The sequence below is a fragment of the Sander lucioperca genome, chromosome 18, assembly GCF_008315115.2.
Source record: "Sander lucioperca isolate FBNREF2018 chromosome 18, SLUC_FBN_1.2, whole genome shotgun sequence".
Taxonomy (NCBI): domain Eukaryota; kingdom Metazoa; phylum Chordata; class Actinopteri; order Perciformes; family Percidae; genus Sander; species Sander lucioperca.
The window spans coordinates 13068089-13089947 of record NC_050190.1 but is presented as its reverse complement, the minus strand read 5'-3'; the positions used below and the strand labels follow the sequence as shown (position 1 = coordinate 13089947).

The 21859-nt window shown below is 40.8% G+C and overlaps 3 protein-coding genes across 3 annotated transcripts; 1 reads left to right on the top strand and 2 right to left on the bottom strand.

Annotated features, from left to right (window-relative positions):
* Nucleotides 1–254: 254 nt before the first annotated feature.
* On the bottom strand, nucleotides 255–6891 carry msh4 (mutS homolog 4). The gene is made up of 20 exons (XM_031278700.2): nucleotides 6481–6891; nucleotides 6046–6219; nucleotides 5801–5964; nucleotides 5566–5676; nucleotides 5276–5391; nucleotides 5020–5193; nucleotides 4743–4915; nucleotides 4593–4660; nucleotides 4330–4404; nucleotides 4118–4182; nucleotides 3857–4026; nucleotides 3628–3764; nucleotides 3357–3460; nucleotides 2679–2803; nucleotides 1817–2017; nucleotides 1594–1712; nucleotides 1352–1480; nucleotides 978–1152; nucleotides 809–897; nucleotides 255–545 (listed from the first exon to the last, which is right to left on the bottom strand). The coding sequence occupies exons 1-20, from the start codon at nucleotides 6680–6682 to the stop codon at nucleotides 348–350; spliced, it is 2769 nt and encodes a 922-aa protein (XP_031134560.1). The 5' UTR covers nucleotides 6683–6891; the 3' UTR covers nucleotides 255–347.
* Nucleotides 6892–7628: 737 nt separating this feature from the next.
* vcpkmt (valosin containing protein lysine (K) methyltransferase) lies at nucleotides 7629–9118 on the top strand. The gene is made up of 5 exons (XM_031278780.2): nucleotides 7629–7944; nucleotides 8176–8289; nucleotides 8386–8458; nucleotides 8606–8725; nucleotides 8849–9118. The coding sequence occupies exons 1-5, from the start codon at nucleotides 7688–7690 to the stop codon at nucleotides 8951–8953; spliced, it is 669 nt and encodes a 222-aa protein (XP_031134640.1). The 5' UTR covers nucleotides 7629–7687; the 3' UTR covers nucleotides 8954–9118.
* An 8490-nt stretch (nucleotides 9119–17608) lies between these two features.
* On the bottom strand, nucleotides 17609–20238 carry arf6b (ADP-ribosylation factor 6b). Its single transcript, XM_031278794.2, has 2 exons — nucleotides 20082–20238; nucleotides 17609–19817 (listed from the first exon to the last, which is right to left on the bottom strand). Exon 2 carries the CDS (start codon nucleotides 19165–19167, stop codon nucleotides 18640–18642), a length of 528 nt encoding a protein of 175 aa, XP_031134654.1. The 5' UTR covers nucleotides 19168–19817; nucleotides 20082–20238; the 3' UTR covers nucleotides 17609–18639.
* Between the last annotated feature and the right edge of the window lie 1621 nt (nucleotides 20239–21859).

Genomic DNA, 21859 nt, shown 5'->3' with positions numbered 1-21859 from the left:
ATTGCACTTCCCCAAAGTCCATTAAACACGAGTACAAAAAGCACAATATCATATGGGAGGGGACCTCCAGTATATCTGTGGTATTTAGTGAACTAACCACACTTCTTTAATGATAATATAAGGACAGTATTTCTTTGGGGGATTTAACATATATTTTGCTACAATATTTTTCAACAACAATATTTTCAAAATAAACATGTGGTATTGTATTGTTTTTAATATGATGGCCAAAAAGAAACCCATGAACACTGGAATTCAAAGAAATCAATTTAATATAAAAAAGGTCAAACTAAATACAATATGACACTTTCATTTTGTAAGTTTATCACTGCCTCAGACTGAATCAGTCATTCCTCCTCTGTGTCAATGAATGCTAGTTGCCCTGCTGCCTGCAGCTCTGCCTCATACTGCTTCTTCAGGCCCTTCAGATACATACGCAAGCTGTCAGGGTCCAGTCTGGAATTCCTAGCAGTCTGCAGGAGGCGGGTGGCCAGGTGGTACACAGCTCTTTGCCTCTGTGTTTCCGGATCACTGTGATGTTTGGCCTAGAGCAATAATAAACAACACCATGGTTCGTGTCTCTTTACTCAGCACTTCTCTGATATAAAGCAGAATTATTTGTATATCTGTCATGAGAGGCCACGGTACAGCATTAGACTCACTCAGGGTCAAATATTGGTTTCCTGTTTCACAAATGGACATGCTATAAAAGCACACGCTAAAATGTACTGTAAATAAAAGGCCCACACAACAGGTTGAGGCACCAAAGATGGTAGGACAAATAGGCAAGAGCTGATCTGAACCATACCAAAAGCTGCTGGCTAACTTTGGAGGCAATTATCTTTGCCTCTTGGATTATGTTTGAAGGAAGTGCAGTCATTTCTGCTGCTCTCAGACCTAGAAGAGCAAAAACAATCTGTTACAATTTTCATGATCAATTACAACAGGATTGTACTAAGATTGCACTGACTCTGTACCATAGTGTCTTTCTTCAGAGCATCCTCGATTCAGCAGGTATGTATACACCACACTCTCTGTGCCAGTATCACCACTGCGTGTGTGCTGAACCTCCATGTGCTGGTTCTCCACATTGGGATAAAGAGACTCGAGTTGGCACAGCTCCATAAAGTGTGTGGCAAACAGGGTGAACGCCTGCAAACAGCAGGGAAACGGCACAGACCTTAAAAATGAAAACAATGGAAAACAAACGCTATACACATATTGACTTTACAGCTTTACTGTTGACAATAACAGCTTAACTTATAAATATAGAGATTAGGAATCTAATTGATCTGTTTTTCATTTCACAGAAAGGAGTGTCAGTGCAGGACTGCATAAATGCATACTCTACCTTGTGGCTAAGGAGGAACTCACAAACTGAGTGACAGATGCCAATGCCCTCCTCAGCACTGGTACCACGTCCCAACTCGTCTATGATGATCAGGGACCTGTCACTTACGTTGTGAATTATGTAAGAGATCTTTGGGAAGTAAAAATGCAGTCAATCATAATTTCACGATTTATTTTCCTCATATATGTAACTAAAGAACATGAGCAGCCCTAATGCTAAAAGAGAACACAAACACAAAATACCTCCTTCATTTCCAACATGAAGGTGGAAGAGTTAGTTTCAAAATCATCATCCACACCAATTCTGGTGAAAACCTGATCAGCAACACGAAAAGAGGCATACTCAGCAGGGACAAAAGAACCTGCAATAATAATGCAAAGGCGTTACTCAATAATCGGGACAAATCAATGCCTAGCACTACGCATTCCAAATTCACGTGAGGCTAAAAGGTTTGCCGCTGCTGACCTATCTGAGCCATGATCTGACACAGCGCCACCTGTTTGAGGTAGGTGGATTTGCCGCTCATGTTGGGTCCAGTGATGATGACAAAGTTGCTGCCCTCGGAGATGTAGCTATTGTTCGATATAGGCTGCTGTCCAACTATTCTCTCCAGAATGGGGTGACGACCCTGCTTGATGGCCAGTGTGTCTGTGAACTCTGGGCGCACTGGCAAACACAGCAGAAAAGAAGCAACAATCAAAAATACCTCTATTTGTTTGTATTCTGTTTATATAATAACTCTGTCATGCATTTCCATGGAATGATCAAAATGCATTAAAATACAGCTACACTGTATGAGTTAGTATTTGGCAATTTTGTTACAAACCTATATAGCCAGTAAACTGTGAGTCAATTATTAGGTGTATGATTTCATCTATAGAATTGAATTCTTACGGTGTTACACTGAAATGTGTGTCACAATATATTAAAAGCGGATTTCTGTGAGAGGCGTGTTCAATGGTTACAGCCAGCTAGCCCCTCTGTGGAGGAGATTTGTCTCAGTAAATACAGCGCATCAGGGCACACTTATGCAACAAGGGTAATCTGAGTACAAGCTGGCTGGGATGGAGGGGGGCAGGCAGTCAGCACGTCCATGGAGATACACTTTTAGACAGCTGAGGGGCAGCGCTCACCACCCACGTGGCTGGTGCTGCCCACAACCCATAAAAAAAAAAAGAGCTGAGGCCAGCAGAGCTGCCAGCTCAGTGAAGTAGGGTCCTGCCTTGTGTGCACACAGCCCTCCCTCAGACAACAAATCAGACTTCTTTAAGGTTAATTTTACAGTTTGACTGACTCGAGAGTAGAAATACACAGTGATCATACTTACCATAGTCTGAGATGGTGCAAGCATTGGCCAGTGACAGCAACATGTCGAGCATGGATACGGCATCAGAGAGCTTGTAAAGGCAGTGAATGTGCTCGTGGATAGTGCTGAGCAGTTGACATATCACCCTGTATGGAGACAGGTTAGCTGCTGCAGGGGCATAGCACTGGAGGAAAATAAGCTAACAAACAGCACCCACCAGAGGACGAAAAGTAGAACACAATAAATTGTCAGCGGGTAATAAGATAAAAACTTGCTTACGTAGAGAAATATAAAAACTTGCAGCTCCCCCTTTTAACGACTGAGTTGACTCATTGGTGGTTAAGGTCTTTGTCAGCTAAGGGGCCTTTTATATGGGAATTAAAAGCCATTACAGTACAATAATAGTCACATCTGTGGTATCAAAACAATATTGAAAGATAAGCTTTGAACTTCGCTACATTTCTGTATAATCATATTCATCTTTGAAATGGAAAGAGTGCCAGGGAAACAATTCGACAGCTTCAATTTACTAATTACTCAAAGGAATTCTATGATTACTTAGCTAAGAAATCCTTTAGTTGAGGACAGCCCTTTCCGTACAAATCCTTCTGTCACTTTCAATATTCAGGACAGTGTAATTAAGTGCCTACAATACATTACTGTGCACATTTATAAGTCACAGGATCATGATCTCCTTACACATAGGACATGTGAAAGATCTCCCTCAGGGCCTCGTCACAGCGGTCATTCATCTTCATGAGGTCAGCAATAGTGAAGCCATAGTTGTTCTTGTGCTTGGTGACCTGCAGGGGCAGATGTTGAAACCCAGCTTTTGTGTTCATTCAATGATTCAAACTTTATTGGGGGCAATTCATCTTTCTTCACTCACAGATGAACTAATATTTTCAGTTTTTAGTTAGTCCGTTAGCTCTCAGTGTTTTCACTATGCCTGACCTTTAGTGGACTTTACCTTGATAAACTCAGAGGGGAGTTTCCCTTCAGGCAAGACCACTCCTTCAAGCTTCATCTGGATGAAGAAACCTCGAGCTGTGCTGAAGCTGGTACGCATTGGGAAACCGTATCTCTCTCCCATCTGGTTCACTAGCCCTGTGCAATACAATGCCATTTAACAAGCTTTGTTGTATAAATACTATATACAAATTTTGCAAACCAAAGATATTAACTGACAGAATACACACCTGCAATGTCGTCTACTATCTCAGTGTAAGCTCTGCGTGCAATGTCGAGGAACTCGTTGATATTTGGGCGGACAGCATAACACTTCTGGGTGCGCATGTTCAGGCTCCCCTTCAGGTAGGTGGTGTCATCATTAATTACCATCTTGATCTGCTCTAGGATCATGTCAAACCTGAGGCAGACACAAATATATACAGTGGAAGAAGTCAGTAGACAGCACATGATAGTAAATGTATATCCGACATAGGCACAAGTCTTGGTACCTGTTGTCTTCCAGTGAGGTGTAGTATGCCTTGAGCAGAGTTGTCTTGCAGTTCTTTAACACCATCTGTTCATAAAGTGTAATGCTTAAAGGACTTACTATTGGCATTCTAACTAAATAACAATTAGTAAAATGCTATTGCTTTTGTGGAGTAACATTTTGTTTCTAATTCTATCCATGGCTACAGGATGATTTTGAACACATTTTACAGACCCTTAACCGTGGCACCAGGTCCAATGTGTGTTTCAGCTGAATGACGTGTGTAATTTTTGCTTCAGCTACCTGAACCTGCAGAAACACAGCAATTTTGGCACATTTAGTTAGTAAAGTATTTCGAAACACACACACACACACACACACACACACACACACACACACACACACACACACACACACACAAATTCACTCCATGCCAGACATTCCATTGCGATAAAATCATCTTATACAATCATGAGTACTGAAGGTAGTGTACATACTGTTTCCTGCTTTGGGATCTGCACAAGAACAGAGAGCAGCTGGTCAATGTCAAGGAAATGACCTATGGCTAAGAGTAAAAAAGAAGAGACATTCAAATACTGTGTCATGCTCTCATTTTCAGTAAACACATTATTGTGCTTATTCCTGACCATTCTTCAGGCCAAAAAAGAGCTCCTCATCCTGCAGCAACTCTCGTATGGTGTCCAAGCGTATGTTGATGGTGTCCACATCAACCAGAGGCTCCAGAATATTGGATCGCAACCTTCTAGCACCACCAGGCGTTTTGGTGTGATTAAGTACTCCTAAAAGGGTATGCTCGCTTCTATAAAAAAATAAGCAGAGACAGACAGACTGAACACTTACTGTACATGATTATAAATGCACTACACATACAAAGCTGGTGCTGTCATTGTCTTGCCCTCTTACCTGTGGTCTCTATTATTGACCACCAACTCCAAATTAGCGGCAGATGCTGAGTCAATCATTGCTGTCTGTTCACTCCCTTTAAAGCTCACTTTGAGAGACTTGGCAGCGTAGACGGAGTTCTGGATGAACTCTAAATATTTCAGCAAAGCAGCTGCTGCTGCTAGGCAATAATACCTGAACAAATCATGACATTTGGTCATCAAAAAACAGTACATAGTACATCTATTTCTATACCATATTGTACTCAGTGGCGTACTTAGCTTGTACTTCCATGAGGACGGTGGCAAATTCTGGAGCACACAGCTGCTGAATGTACTCCAGTCCTTTCCTTTCATTAAAATACTTTCTTTGGATAGCAGTGAAAGCTACTCCCTGACAAAAAAAAAACAAACATAATAAATTGCAAATATTACAGGACCACAACATGTCAATAGGGGGGGACGCACAATACACAGTTCACAGCAGTGCAGTAGTAACGTACAGTGAGCTACTTTATGCTTTGAAAAGTGGGCATTTTTACTCATAACATCTATTCTGCATTGGTACCGGAAAGTTTTCCGTGATGAGGTTGAACAACTTTGTCCCTTTCCCCTTCTCACTGGCTGTGTCTGGCATCAGTATTTCCAGTGGCACCAAGATGTGAATCTTGGTTATGACCTTCAGAAAAGTAACATATGACTGAGACAGGATTTTCCTCTATTTTAGAGTCTCTGCTTAGTGTAGCCGTGATTAACAGCCAATCAAGCATGTAGGTTATAGCTTTTGACAATGCATGGGTTACCTTGGCATAGGTCCCAGTGTCTGCAAACTGCGAGAGTATAAGCTCTGGATATTTCAAGTTGAGACTGGCCATGCCAATCTCTCCCCTGGCCAAACCACGCCCTTCAACTACTGCCACAATCACAGATGCACCAGAGGTTGTGGTCGCAGAGGAGCAACTTGTTGCTGCAAAAACACAGAAATCAGAATAAAAAGCACAGCTTCAGCCATATTGACATGGTCAAACATTGTCTAGGTCTGAAGTACCAGTGTGATCAGTCACTGGTGTCCGTGCTGGGTGTGTGCCAGTAGCCCCAGCAGACCCCGGGGTCCTCCTCTGTTTTGGTGTTCCTCCACGGCTGCGGTGGGAAGAGCTATCCGAGGTAGATGCAAAGAGTGATGAATTGTTCCTGCCTAACCTGAGGCTGTGATGGAACTGACCTGTGTCAAGATAAAATATGAGAGGGTCTGTGTCATATTAATGTTGATACTGCCCAGACACAAGAGTTTCAGTCTTACAAATGTGGCCCCATTGTCCTTCTATGATCCACATTAAAAAAAAACAATTTCAGACGTGAGCATTTTGAATCAGAAATGCCATTATTATATCTTACTGTCTCTATCCTCGTTTTGTGTGCCATTGTTGTGAAAGTAAAAGATGCTAGTGTTAGCTTAACCTACTTTGGCTATCCATAACATCACCTGAGGCCATTCGGGGGAGTAATGGACCATGGTTGAAGCTCGTACTGCCTTCATCTAAACTTTGATGGGATGAACCGGAGGAAGTTGATGCGGGACCGTACGAGGTAGTTTCATTTAGTCCGCTTCTGTCCATTGGGGACACCCTCCTTGTTTGTCCACATTGTGGGGTGTCACCTACCTCCTCTGTGCTGCTACGAAACATTTTAAAACCTCGCAAAGGCAAGTTAATGGACGTATAATACCAAACTCATTAATACATCTGTAAAATTCGGTGAATAGGTTAGTAACAACATAAAGGCACCTATGTGGAAGTCCTACAGGTAGCTACTGAAACCGCCACACCGAATGTACTTGCCAAATCTGCGCGCGAAGCCCGCGGAGCCCGCGCCGATCATGCGCAGATCCTAGTATCTAGCATCTGCGCATGTCAGTAACGTCACCCTTTCAAACCAAGGCGATTGAATGATTGATTGACATTTGTATCACTTATTTTTTATCCATATATTAATATTGTTTACCTGAATCTTTCTTTGTTATATTTTGTCAATAGAAATAATTAAAAACAAATTAAACAACTGATTGATTTACATTACTGACATATTTATTTAGCACATATTTTTTAGATTTGTTTATTGGTGCACGTAACGTTAGGTTACTCCTTTCCCTCAAGTAGGCTACACACAGGGATGCAGTGTGCTGTGTTTTCAAAGCCATAGTAAAATTTCATTTTCCTAATCTTGGAGATCAAAATAATTAAAAGGAGAAAAGAAAGAGAATACATAATCCAACTAGCCGTGTCTATGGGCCCACCATGGATAGTGAGCCTATACACCTTATAAAAAGAGCTAAACGCCTCAGTAATTAAACATCAGACTAGGAAATGCGTTAGCCTCAGGAATATCATATTAATAGTCACATGTCTTCTTTTTTTCTTTTTTTTATGATGTAGGCCTATTAAATAATGAATTAATTATTGAATTAGTCAATTTACATCTCAAACTGTGTTTTTCACTTTCTTCATTGTGTAACCAAAACGAAGAGTGAGACCATTAATGAAATGAAAGCACCTTTTACTTAATTGTAGACAAATACCGATAGGCGCTCTAGCAGTATAGATTAATGAAGCAACCCCTGACTTGTAGAGGTTACGCTCTTATTCTGGAAAAATCAGACCGGAAGTTTTCTACTTGTTCCTGCCGCGGCCAACATGGCGGCTGGCGCCGATGAGGTTGATTATTTTGTGAGAGAAATTGAGAAAAACGACGGGTGTACCTTAAAGGTGAAACAGTGCTACTTAGGAGACGTTGGCTGCGTTGTTTGGGATGCAGCTATCGTTCTAGCAAAATATTTAGAGACAAAACAATTTTATGACCCGTCCTCAGGAGTGAACGTCTGGGCTGGCAGGAGTGTTGTGGAGTTAGGAGCTGGGACAGGAGTTGTTGGTCTGATGGCAGCAACACTGGGGTGAGATAACGGCTTAGCTAGTTTGTGCGTTTATATGTCACTCTGTCGATTAAATAGTAACGTTAATATACATATATCACCAACGTGTTGCAGTTTAACGACTAGCTAAGCTGCGTGTACTCCCTTGCTTTGCAGTGAGTGGAAAACAGCCTTGATATCCTTTTTAATTAATAACCTATAGAAAGCCAAAATATAGTTTTCATTGACGTGTAACGTTATTAAATCCCATAGAGCTCTAGTTACTGTGACAGACCTTGAGGATTTGCAGACGCTCCTGATGGTGAACATCCAGGAAAACCAGGCACTTGTCAGTAGTGGATCCGTTACTGCCAAGGTACTGAAATGGTTTGTACTTATATTTCGTTTTTTGGATTTCAATCATCCAAGCTGCATGCTCAACATTTTCAACATGCTTACAACTTTTTGATGTCTACTACTAAGGGGTGAAGATGTGTCTGACTTCCAGCCTCCCCCACATTATGTCCTCATGGCAGATTGCATCTATTATGAGCAGGTATATTACTATAGTTTTCTACTTAGGCTTTTCAATTTAAACATGACCCTTTGCAAACTTGTGCCTGTATCACCATCATTGCAAAACAAAACAAACGAAGTGTAGCACTGTATTTCTCTTTGTGACTTGTGATTTATTTCCACACAGTCTATTGTTCCACTGGTGGAGAGCTTAAAGCTGCTCTCTGGACCAGAGACCTGCATTATTTGCTGCTATGAGCAACGCACAGAGGGCATCAACCCAAAAGTGGAAATGCAGTTTTTTGAGGTGAGAGCCCAACTGTGTGTTCCATTTTTAAATGCTAATAAATATGTAAATGCATATAAAGAAGCTGAGATATTTTACATTACCTCTCAGTGAGTCATTGTGGGGTTTTGTATTACCTTTTAGTTGCTGCAACAAAACTTCAACTGTGAGGAGATCCCTTCAGACAAGCAAGACCCAGAGTTTAGTAGTCCAGACATCCGCATCCTGCACATCCGGAGAAAAGTCTGAGTTTGTGTGGTCACATGGAAATGAGATTTAAGTCTGGCATGTGTATAATATTCAATGTATCTTTATTTCTGCACTCTTTTTAACAGTTTTTTAAGAAAGACATGTTTCTAATGAAGAAACACTGGGCTGATAATATAGTGATTAAAAAAACATTGAAAAGCGAAACCATTGTTTAAAAAAATATATTTTTTCATACACTATAAACCAAGTTCAGATAATATCATCCGTTTTATTGGTCTGTGTAATTGTAGGGCTGCGAAGGTAGATGACGTGCAAGTACAGACATGACAGACTGTGGTTATCTTTAATAAAAATAGTTATTTAAGCTAGATGGGTCACAAATAGACCAGGAAGGGGTTTTTTTGTTCTTTTGAATGTTTGAGATTGTTGAGGATTAGTCTTGCAAATGTTTGTGATTTTTTTTTTTTTAAGTTTTTTTTTTTTGTGCAAAACACAGTGACAGAGTGAAAGTCCAGAGTTTATAATAATAATAACTTATTTATACAGCGCCTTTCATGAAACCCAAGGACACTTTAGAGAATTACTGTGGCTAAGCTAAAGGAGGTTGTAGGCTGTGGAAAACAGGTGGTGTTTCAGGAGTTCTTTTTAAAAATGTCTGCAGGTAGGGTGTTCCAGAGGGATGGGGCTGCTCAGTAAACTGCAGGAAACTACAAACATGAGACTGACTGTGCTTTTTAAGCACTGCCCTTTGTTCTGCTGTGCATGATTAAACATACATCGATGTGGATTTTTACATTATCACATGTTAGATTGAAATTGTTAAACATCCCCCCCAGAAATGAGCAGCTACAGCCAGCCATAAATTGCTGAGTGGTTTTCATCATAATTTACAGAATTTCTTCTAATTGTGAATGAGGTATGTCAATTCAGACATTGCGCATTTGAAACACTAGGGGGCAATCATTGCTCAAAGTCCCCCCAAAAAGTTTTTTTAATGTGTGTAAATGTCAAGTCTGTGCAATAAAACTGCAATTAGATTATTAATCATGAGGGCCAAGCTTGTTATCGCATAACTAAATATGAACTTAAGTTGTGAAGATAATGTTGTTACTACATTATTAGAACTTACGACATTGGGAGAGGTGGGAAAATAAATCATGACTAAAATTCCTCAATCCATATGTTTATCTTTGTTTATTGATATATATTTTAAAACTGAGGCCAACATAGTATTTGCTAGCTCTCCTGAAAGCTTTTGCCCTCAATGCGAGGGGAATTCCACCCCAAGCCCTAGATTAGCTGGAAGATTATGGCTCTTTTTCAAGCATAAACCATGAAGTACGCCCCGTACTCCCACAGGCATGCAGGGGCCCCTCACAGCCTTTCATGCTGCTCTTTGTTTACACAGCGGCGCTGTAGTGTAATGAGCAGGGTGGCCTCCAAAGCTCAGACCAAATAAATGTTAATGGTGAAGTTTATGGGGTGGGGTTGACACTGAAGGTCCCATTAAATACTCAAATCACTTTATAGAAGAATGCAATGGGAGCCAAGTTTGATTATGCATTAATATGATACTCCTCATGCCCATCCTAATATTTCTCTATAGGGACTCCAAAGCTAAGCTTGCTTAACATCTGCTGAAACTGGACAGCAGGAACATCTGTGATGGCATTGTGCCTCATCAACGTGAATATTTCTTGATTTGATTTTTTATTTAAACAGAAACAAGTAACTTCATAATCCAACTTTAAGTAGATGCTTTAGCTTTGTGTAGATTTAGCGCCAAATCATCGTTTAAATACAACATTGTGAGCAGTTTTCTCATCTGAAATACAAACAAATACAACCCTTCCTGTCCCAACTAATACATTATTAACCAATATCCCAACTGTGATTGTGAAAACTGTGTATGAGGATGGAGAAAGACAGACTATGTGGTTGGGTTGAATCATAGTTTAACAATCTGACCCCTGATTCCCTGGACGGCCTTGGTCGATGATATGACCTATCACAATAGGGATAGATTGAGATTAATGGCCTTTTTTTTTTTCACAGTTACTAAAATTACTACAGTGGATCATTTAAGACAATAACTCCCTGTGGCCCTTCACTGCCCTCTCATTTTCTGCCTGGGGTAGCTGGATTGCAACAATCAGAGCCAGCCTACTATTGAGGTATCCTTTGGCTTTGACCAGGATATGTTCAACTAATTAATTTGACTCACAGCTAGTATTAAGTCCATGTCCCCCTGTGTGGCGGGGACAGGACCCAGAGGGGTTATTGCAAAGATTAGAGGGGAGCTCCACTATTCTGTGTCAACATGTCATCCTCCTGCCCACCCATAGCTCATTCTCCCAGTCAAATCATTTAGAAATCTATTTTCCAGTCTCTCTGGTGCTCTCTCCTCCTTAAATGTCAACCAAAAAAAAATTAAAATAGGGTAGTTATAGTCTTCTTGTGGTTGGCTAATTAGGCTAGCACTACAGGGGAATACAGGGAGGCTCAGAGTAAATGAGGACAGCCCACAATGAAGCAGTGGTGTCTCTAATCTGTTATCATATACACATTACAGTTGATTCCGGTGAACATAAAAAATCATTACTGAATAGTAGCGTACATGCTGCATGCACCGAGACAGAATGGGGACATTTTCTGCCAACAAATGGTGCTATTAGTAGAAATAACTCTTACCTGTGTGGAATACCTGCAGTACGAACAACACAGTTCAAGTCCTCATAAATAGCTGCATAGGCAACATAGTGCACTGCTTTAACACCGGCTTATTATTTACATACAGTTTATTAATTATGGCATGATGATGGAATTTGTTGGCTGTTTTGTCTTTTTGTGTGTGATCAGTTTTACTGTTGTTTTTGAGATTTAATGTGCAATTCAACCCAGTCTGCACTTTCTACACACAAAACATAGTGAGAAGCATCTGCATGGACTCAGTAATGCACGCGTATCACCCCACCCGGTCCTTTTGAAACAATAAAACATTAGGGAGCAATGCAGCGCCCCTCCAAACCAGATGGGTGGAGGAGAGTCTGACTCTGTGCAGCCTGTGTGATGTGCACCACTCTGCTGCATCACAGCCAAGTGACACAGAAGATCCTTTGTGTCACCATCCTCACGCTGCCTGGAGCCAAGAGACACTGTTCCAGAAAGGAAGACTCATTTTCTCACTAACTATTAGGGAGTGGCTCAAGAATAGACATCAAACTGGGCTGATTAAAAATAGAAGAAGGCTGCATATATGCATGGCTCCTCTCATCCTGCCAAGGTACCCCCACCTCCACTATCTCCCTTTCCACACACACAGATCATCTTTCTCTCTTTCACATGACAAACAGGGCCCACTGAACTTTCCGTCTGCACAGACAGACAACAGGCTAGAGCTCCATTCCATAATAGAGTATTTGATTAGTGTTGTTTTGCAGCTCTGTCCCCATCTCCAATAATGAGATGCAACAACGCACTCTTTTTCAGTAGATTTTAAAGCAAGAGGTGGAAAGGTGCCAGTGAAGCAAAGCCCAACAGGACAACTAGCTACACAATGCTGACTCAACCCCCCTCATCCCAATGCACCCCCCCTTGCAGGGGAACACGAGGAGGGCGGGGATGCTGTTACGACAGCTGTGCTGCAGTTGAGGAAGTACACAAATTCAGTACTGTGAGAATATTGTGCGCACACACACACACACACACACACATATACATATATATATATATATAGGTTCTATAAATATAGGTTCAGTGTGGCTCAAATGTGGTATCAGTAATAGTGTATTGATTCCTTGCTTGAAATACCACCTTACATTATGTGGAGGCTTGACTGCCTGTGACTGGCTGCTGTCCCTCTGGCATTCTAGTGCAATGATGTATTTGTCATCATTAGGGTGTGTGGCGGCCCAGCACCGAGGAGAGAATAGCAGAAGGGAGGGTGTGTGTGTAGCGTTTCCCTGAGTCATTACTTCTCAGTAGTCTGAATCTGGACTGACTTGCCTTAGATGTGAGATTTTCTCCAAAGCACAATGCTGGTGTTGTCAAATCCAGAGATGCTGTCACTCAAAACATTGTCTCCTCTGTAATTACAGTGATCCTGTCAAATATACAAATGTAGTCAGTCATGGAGCGCGACAGTGTGGTAGCAAGCTGCTGAGGGAGGCCTTTGAGGTTGCTTTGCATGGATCATCATTTTGTCAGTCAGCGTGTGGAGGCTGTGAGTGATTACATGTGGCTGGTGGATACTGCTGCTAGGTGAATGACTCCTGTCTACGTTACTGTATACTTTGATGTTAAAGTCACCCTTCAGTGTTTCTGTGAGTGTTGAGGAGGTTATGTAAAGCCAAATTACAGATGCCACATGGTATAGGCCAGTACTTTGCTGCATACTGTATGAATAAGTTGAATCTCAAAAACCTCCAATTGGTTTCATTTTGCTTTAGAAACAAATGCACTAAGTTTTTTGTTCCTCGCAGCCAAGAGACACAGGACACCTCAAGCTGCAGCACCATCTATAATGCCACCGCCACCCCCCTTGTCCTATACTGTAGCATTGCTTACATCTAAAGGCAAGATGGTTAACACTCAGCTATGATCCTCTTTACTCTCTGTGTTACAGCTGGAAAAACACAGCATATGAGTCCAGGGACAAACTGGTTCACACTCTCACACAGCTGAGGCAAACATCCTGCAATTCTCAAGAGGAACTATGTGGACACATTTTAGGTTTTCACATAATGGAATATAAATAGAAGCCTGAGGCTTAAAAAAATGTAATGTAATCTAATGTAACTTAGATTGGATTTTTTTTTAAAGTGGAATAACCAACATGCTGATAGGCCAGTGAGACGGTACCAACAAAACTGTATGGTTAGTGGCTCAAATTATGTAGTTAATGCTTGTATGAGCACTTTATCCATTAAAAAACAAATTGGTTATGTGGACATCCAGCCTTTCATAATAATTTTCTGGTTCTCTGAATTTGTAATTTCACCACAGAAAGTAACCTTCAGTTGCAGATATGAATGGAATGCATTTTGGACCAATGCCCAGAGTGCACCTTGGACTTCACAGCATCACTTTTTCAAACTTATTTAGCTGACCTATACCACAGCATAACTCCTATAAAAACCATAGCACATTTGTTTAGACTGTTTATGAGTAAAACCTGCACTGACACACTTGCAGTCAAAACAAACTTAAGTCACACCCACAATATAAACAGAAAGGAGTGCATCTGTGTAAAAAGGAAATAGGGGTTTTTATGTAGTGTGGCATTCAAGAGAATTAACCTCAGCAGGAAACCTGAAACAACTTTCAGCCACTTCCGGACATGTTTTACACTGAGCTCTGTGTGAGTTTATTGTTCAACAGCTCATTTGAAAAGGGCTACTGAAGGTACAGAGGACAGAGAGATAAGTTTCATAACCAAAAAGGCATTTTTTTTACTGTCCTTGAACTAAGCTGTGTAAGCTATGGCTTGGAGTAGGTGTTCCATCCTACCATTTGGCAGATAAATAAACCGCTTTCATAATAGTGTTCACCAATGTGCACAAGAATATCTGTATCTGCAGGCATCTCAAATCCTACAGTGATTATCCAGCTGGGTGTGGCTGACTGTTGAACTGTAGGCCAACATTAAACCAGCGATGACTATATTCACAACCCACAGTCAGAAAGGACTATTACATTCGTGCTACCTGCGCAAATGTTACCATGCAGCTGTAGTTAAAAGGGAAGTGAAGACAAGTGAGGAAGACACACCACACCCCTTAAAACCACAAACATAACTCAGGCTAGGTTTGTAGGCATGTAATGAGCAGCTGTAATACCACTCATCACAGTTTTTCCCGATGCTGTTTTAAATCTTTGTCAAGTTGACTAATGAAGGGCGAGTACGAAGAGCTGCCATTATGACAAAGGGGAAAAAGGTGTGTTTCTATATTGCAGAACTTCGCTCACAGAGAGTGGAGTCTCTTTCGATTTCTTCCCACTCTTCCTCTTTCTATGTTGAATAGAGGAACTAACTGTAAACTTACAGCACAGTCAGCCACCTATGTGATACCAAAAAAAAAACCAGGCCACACTGGCAGAGATCCCATCATGTCGTTGTCATAGTACCCACCCCAACAAACATTGTTGTTGGCATTTTGGCCATCTAAGACAAATTTGTCATAGACATTCTTGTGCAAACCAGTGTTAGTATTTTAGGTCATTTGCCATTTTACATTGTGAATGATGACACCAATGAGTTATGAATCTGAAGTAAGCTTCTGGTTTGTGAGATGCTAAATGAACATGTTGCTGTGCTGTAGTGAACACAATCATATTCAACTCCACCTTTGCAAAAGTTGACCCGTCTACTTCTTAAGCATGAAGAATGAGACCTATTTCAAGAAGCTCCTATTAATGAGCTTTCTTCTATGACCTTTCCTCTCAGGAAGTGTAAGGAATTCCAGCCGAGCACAGAGGGAGTTGACAGAAGGGCCAGGGGGTCTAATCTTTACAGCGGAGAGGTCATAAAACATTGCTTACAGTCTCTGTCCTTGCCCCAGGGGCCCCAGTCTTACCAATAAAGCTGTGAGGATCATATGGTTGTAATGAAGTGGTGGGAACCAAAGTGGCCATTACAGCCCAATTAAACTGCCATCAGCATCTAATGGAGGCCCTTGACCAAGCCGTCACTGAAAACAAGTATTTACAAATACTCTCAGAAGCTTGGATACGTTCTCGACTTGCTTTGTTTGTGGCTGATCATTTCAATTATAGACCCTTTTTTGTAATCAAGCATTTAAATCACAGCTGCAAGAGGTGTGTGGGTTGTGCTAAAGATCTTCTGTGGCAGTGGAGCCATATCTGTATCTATGTCACCTGACCTGTGTGACGGAAACCTCTGTGGTGCTAAAGCAAACATCCTGAGGCCTCTACAGCAACTTGCTAAACACCAGATTTTCCACAGAGCCAATGCCACCGTGATTATACAGTCAAACACTTGTGGATGCAGACACATGTAGGATACAGTGTCTGATTGTCAGTGAATACTGCAAATACTTTACTTGTATGCTTGAAGACAGTGCGCATCCTATTCTTGGAAATGCAAAAAAAAAAAGCAAACTGTGCTTTTTCAACAGCTTACATAGTGCCAGTTTTTATGTGGATGTGTAACACAAGAAACAGTGCCCTTCAGTATGGTGAGTGGAAAAATACTAAAATCTGCAGAATAACACTGACTAATCTTCTGTAGCCCGAAACACAGTAGTCAGACCATTTGTCACCATTAATCCTGTCTTTGCCAGGAGGACAAACACACGTTAATCAGCTTGAATGAAAACTAAAAACATTCTTTCACTGTGTCTACTAGTAAACAGTTGAACGGACAAATTCAACTCTTAAAGTTATATTTTACTGAAATGATTATTCAGCAGCAATAATTAAATGAGGTCAGTATTTTTAGCAGAGTAGACAAGGGTAATAATACAGACACAATCTTCCTAGAATGTTGAAAACTCTCCATAGATTGTGAAGAGATCACATAAACTTTTATAAAGGTCATATAAATACACATAATGGCTGTAGTATTGTCATTATTACTCATTATGCTCATGATTATGTGAAAAGAGTGAAACACATGGTTATGAGTAGGGGTGCACCGATCTGATATTAAGATCGGATATCGGTCCTGATATTGACAAAATAGCAGGATGGGGGATCGGAAAAAATCCATAGAATCCAAAGATCCATGGGCCGATCCAGTTTTGTTCGTTTTTTTCCCTCTGTTGCACGTGTGTCGCATGCTGGAAGAGTTGAGTGTACAAATAAATAAGAATTCAATACATTACATCTATGTTGTCTTAGTTAGGAAAGTAATGTTTAGTTAGGAAAGTCTGGTGCCTTTAGTCTCTTCCACATGGTGGAAGTTAGGTATAAGGTGGAAGGTGTACAGTGTATTATTAATTCAACAACAGTATTGGATCGGTATCGACGGATACACAAAGCCCAGGCATCGGTATCGGGACTGAAAAAGTCGGATCGGTGCATCCCTAGTTATGAGTGGCTCGTTCTTTTGAGAAGTGCAATAAATGGTCTCATTAGCAACCAGTATGTATTCACAGGCAACTCATAACACATTTTTATCCTATTACATTTCCCTTTCTCAACACCATCCCTGCATTAGTCAACAGACATTCTCACCGAGTGAAAAGAACTGACTCGCTTTTTAATGCCAGTCCCAGCCAAAAGCAAACTCAGGAAGTTAGAGCTGACAGCTCAGCGTCAACTCCACTATGGCTCACCACCAACATGCAACATTCAAAAAGAATTCACATTCAGCTGTATATCTCCACTGCCCCTCCAACTCTCATGCAAACTATCATGTGGCTCTGTTGTTGTTCCAAAAAGACCAGCGGTTGGACTTCCTGTTTTGTACATTTCCCCCATTTACTGGCAAGGGAATTGAGACCAGAAACTTAGTCTAAGGGTGGACATAAACTCTTTGTGAAGAACCTGCCCAATAGCACTAAACCCAAAGAAATGTTAACACTGCAGACTTCTAATTTGAAATATGAGCATTCTTGAAACACTATTTATATAATAAGATACTTAAAAATACATAAAATGGTTTTATCACTCACACAGGCCTAGTCACAATAACTGCCGTTAATCCTTGAAAAACCAAACAAACAGACATAACAGATTTAAAATCACTTTTTTAATAAGACATTACAATGACATTGTTCTGTACATGGTTTCCCCAGTCAAAATAAGAGTAAGAGCTGCACCACAGGGTGTCTTCAACATTTCACCAGTAAACGGCTCCCTCTGACTACACAACAGATGGACTCTGATGTAGGGTTACTGTACTTTCGTACTCATGCTACAGATATAGGCTATCATATAATGTCCCAAGACCGAGGCTAATCAACTGTGGTATCAGATTGAGAGAGCTCAGAGCTGAATGACATTCCTTTGGAAAGACTGAGTCAACTGACTGTGTTACCCAAAATCAAAAATGCATCCCAACAAGCATGTTTAAAGAGTTACTGGAGGCCTGTTTGTTGAATATTCAGCACAATCAAGACCCACATAAGGGGACTGGGAGGTGTAACAAAACATGTCTGAAGTAATTTGGTTTCTCTGATGTCAAGACATGACTATGAAATATAAGCTGTTGTGATTTTTTTTCCTCGCCCCCCCACTCCCTTGCAGCAGTCAATACCATTGAGAAGAAATACTTTTCATCACAGTACTGTGTTAAAACAAATGTCAAAGTCCTTCTAGTATGCTACATGACTTTAAAGATCTCACCTCAGAAGAAAAAAAAAAGATCCAAGTTCAATGCACCAGAGACTGAAGAACCCTGAAACAAGTTTTAATCCAAGAATGAAGATAAGAAAAACTTCAGCTTCATTAGAAAAAATCATACAAAACAGGGAAAAGAATAGGCAAAGGTGGTGATCTCTGTGGCTTTAACATTAGGACCAATTAATTTAATATTCATCAAGCAAGCCCCAAGACAATGAATGTGATATAGGCCTGCTACAGAGAACAGGCAAACTTTAAGCCAGCAACCCCAGTTAAAGATAAATTAGTCAATGGGTAAACGTAGTATTAAAATAAAAAGGGAGATAATCATTTTTTTCTTAACCATACTCATTTTGAGAAGTTATTTGTTACTTGCAACGTTATTATAGTTTTGACCTAAAACAGTCAGCACTCAATCATTAAGATTTGTAATTTGAGGTTAGCCATGTCAAGCCCTCATATAGTCCATCACCTGTGGTCGCACAGGAGGGCTGAACATACCAATTCCTATCTCTGATGCGGGTCAATCCGAGCTTCTCTTGGATTTCGTGTGGCTTCATGGCATCAGGAAGGTCTTGCTTATTGGCGAAAATCAAGATGATGGCATCCCTCATCTCCCGGTCATTAATGATGCGGTGGAGTTCCTGCCTAGCCTCGTCGATGCGATCCCTGTCCGCGCAATCCACCACGAAAATTAACCCTTGGGTGCCTGTGTAGTAGTGTCGCCACAGAGGACGAATCTTATCTTGCCCTCCAACATCCCAGACGTTGAACTTAACATTTTTGTAGGTGACAGTCTCCACGTTGAAGCCGACTGTGGGGATTGTGGTGACAGACTGTCCGAGTTTCAGTTTGTAAAGGATTGTTGTCTTTCCAGCAGCATCAAGTCCAAGCATTAATATTCTCATCTCCTTGTTGCCAAATATTTTAGACAGCACTTTCCCCATTTTGAACTATTGTGCATAAATACTTTGTTCCTAACGAGAAAAATGACTGATACCGTGCTGATGATTATTCACTTTGACTATAGCTTCAGTTTATGGGCTAACTTGTGAAAACATGACTCAGTGAAGAGCATATGTGGGGCGAAAAGTCAAAAATGCACACTCATGTTAAAACCTAACACACAGTACCTAAAGGCGTTTTACTTGAAAGTCTGTGCGTCCTATGAAGTGCTGGGACATTTATGTTCAGAGTATCACAATGTTTTCAGGGCCTATACACAACATGGCACGGTTAGACTAAGAAATTGGCAGCAGCTGTTGCAGGACGTTCATTTTGTTGCCCAAATCAACATGAAGCTGCGTGACAGAGACAGACCGTGGCGATTAAAAACTGCAGAGGGCAGACACGGTGTGTATATAAGGCCCCGAAAAAGCCGCGGTACTTGTGAGTTCCTTCTGGTGTCCGGTCCTCCTCATCGGGTGCGCCCTTGTTCTCTTCACCGCTGCCGGAGGAGAAAATCAGCTTTCTGCGGCTAGTCCATCAAGCGTCGCGCCGGGTAACTTCAACGTGCTGTAAGGGACGTCTTCGAAACAAAATCCTCGGTGACTCAGCAACACATGTAGCCACTCATGGAACTCCACTTCTTATCCCCCTGAAAAGAGATTTAGGAGGAGGGTCAGACATGCCAAATTAGCAAGCTAGCTAACGTTACCGCTCATGGCTGCTAAAGAGGGCTAGCCATAGCAAGCTAACATTAGCTAGCTCGTTGACTAGCAAGCTAGCCTTGAGCTAACTAGATAACGGTAGTTAGCTTTTGAAAACTAATCATATCTGGATAGAAAATACGTGCGGCAGCGACACAATGTTTGACTCACATCTGTCTGAGTTGTACACTTAAGAAATATAAGTATTTTACCTCCTATCTCCCCCTCCTGTCTCGATTAATACACCCAGCTCTCGTCTTTCTCCTTTAAGTCGAGCTGGTCGCAGTGCTGCTACACCGGAAAGGTGTGGAGCTGCATTAACCGCCACTTCCTCTCTTACTTCATTCAGCTGCTGCTGCCTACTAGTACGGCTTTCACTGTCTGGGGTATCCACGACTCATAGCATAAACAATTAAATACCAAAACTGGCAGGAAATAAAATGTAACGTTATTTATTTGTACACCGTGGATCTAGCTAGTTATTAGTTAACGTTATACATAACAAGTATTGTTAGAATGTAACGTTTTGATTTATTCTAAACTGTTACTATTTTCTTTTAGGTGTCTTTTGAATTACCACATTAAATATGAAAACATTTTAATTACATATTGATGGAAATACATTGGTACAATTGGTAATATTTTCAGTATCTAACGTTAATGTTTTCATTTGTCTAGTGACTCTATGTATGTAAAGGGTAACAGCCCCCCCTTGAGGCAGTTATAGGCTACCTAAATTCAGTCAGTCCCATGTCCAATCATTTTGTGCATTTCCCTTTGTCTGTTTTGACGAGGGATGGCAATTTTGTGGATAATAGCAATATCTGACAATCAATGTCTGTGCTTTTTATCTGCAAACACTAATAACTAGCATTCCTCCACAGTGCCAAAGTTGGGTATCCCAATGTAATAGGTACCAATGTGATACTTAATTTGTCATTTAATTATCAGTAGAAATTGAAACAAATGTCAGAAACAGGTCAAAAACAAGCCTGAAGTCTAAGCTGTCATTAAATCTGTCCCGATGTCAATACCTTACAGTGGACACAGGTTTCCACCAACTCTCAAGGAAATTTCCCATCATCACAGAAATATATAATTGGTACATTATTCAGCTTGACGAGTAGACTAATTTATATCTTTGTCATCTAACAATGAGGAAATGTGACCAACAAAACTGTATGGTTAGTGGCTCAAATTATGTAGTTAATGCTTGTATGAGCACTTTATCCATTAAAAAACAAATTGGTTATGTCATGTGGACATCCAGCCAATAATTTTCTGGTTCTCTGAATTTGTAATTTCACCACAGAAAGTAACCTTCAGTTGCAGATATGAATGGAATGCATTTTGGACCAATGCCCAGAGTGCACCTTGGACTTCACAGCCTCACATTTTCAAACTTATTTAGCTGACCTATACCACAGCATAACTCCTATAAAAACCATAGCACATTTGTTTAGACTGTTTATGAGTAAAACCTGCACCAACACACTTGCAGTCAAAACAAACTTAAGTCACACCCACAATATAAACAGAAAGGAGTGCATCTGTATAAAAAGGAAATAGGGGTTTGCATGTAGTGTGGCATTCAAGAGCATTAACTTCAGCAGGAAACCTGAAACAACTTTCAGCCACTTCCGGACATGTTTTACACTGAGCTCTGTGTGAGTTTATTGTTCAACAGCTCATTTGAAAAGGGCTACTGAAGGTACAGAGGACAGAGAGATAAGTTTCATAACCAAAAAGGCATTTTTTTTTTTACTGTCCTTGAACTAAGCTGTGTAAGCTATGGCTTGGAGTAGGTGTTCCATCCTACCATTTGGCAGATAAATAAACCGCTTTCATAATGACTATATTCACAACCCACAGTCAGAAAGGACTATTACATTCGTGCTACCTGCGCAAATGTTACCATGCAGCTGTAGTTAAAAGGAAAGTGAAGACAAGTGAGGAAGACACACCACACCCCTTAAAACCACAAACATAA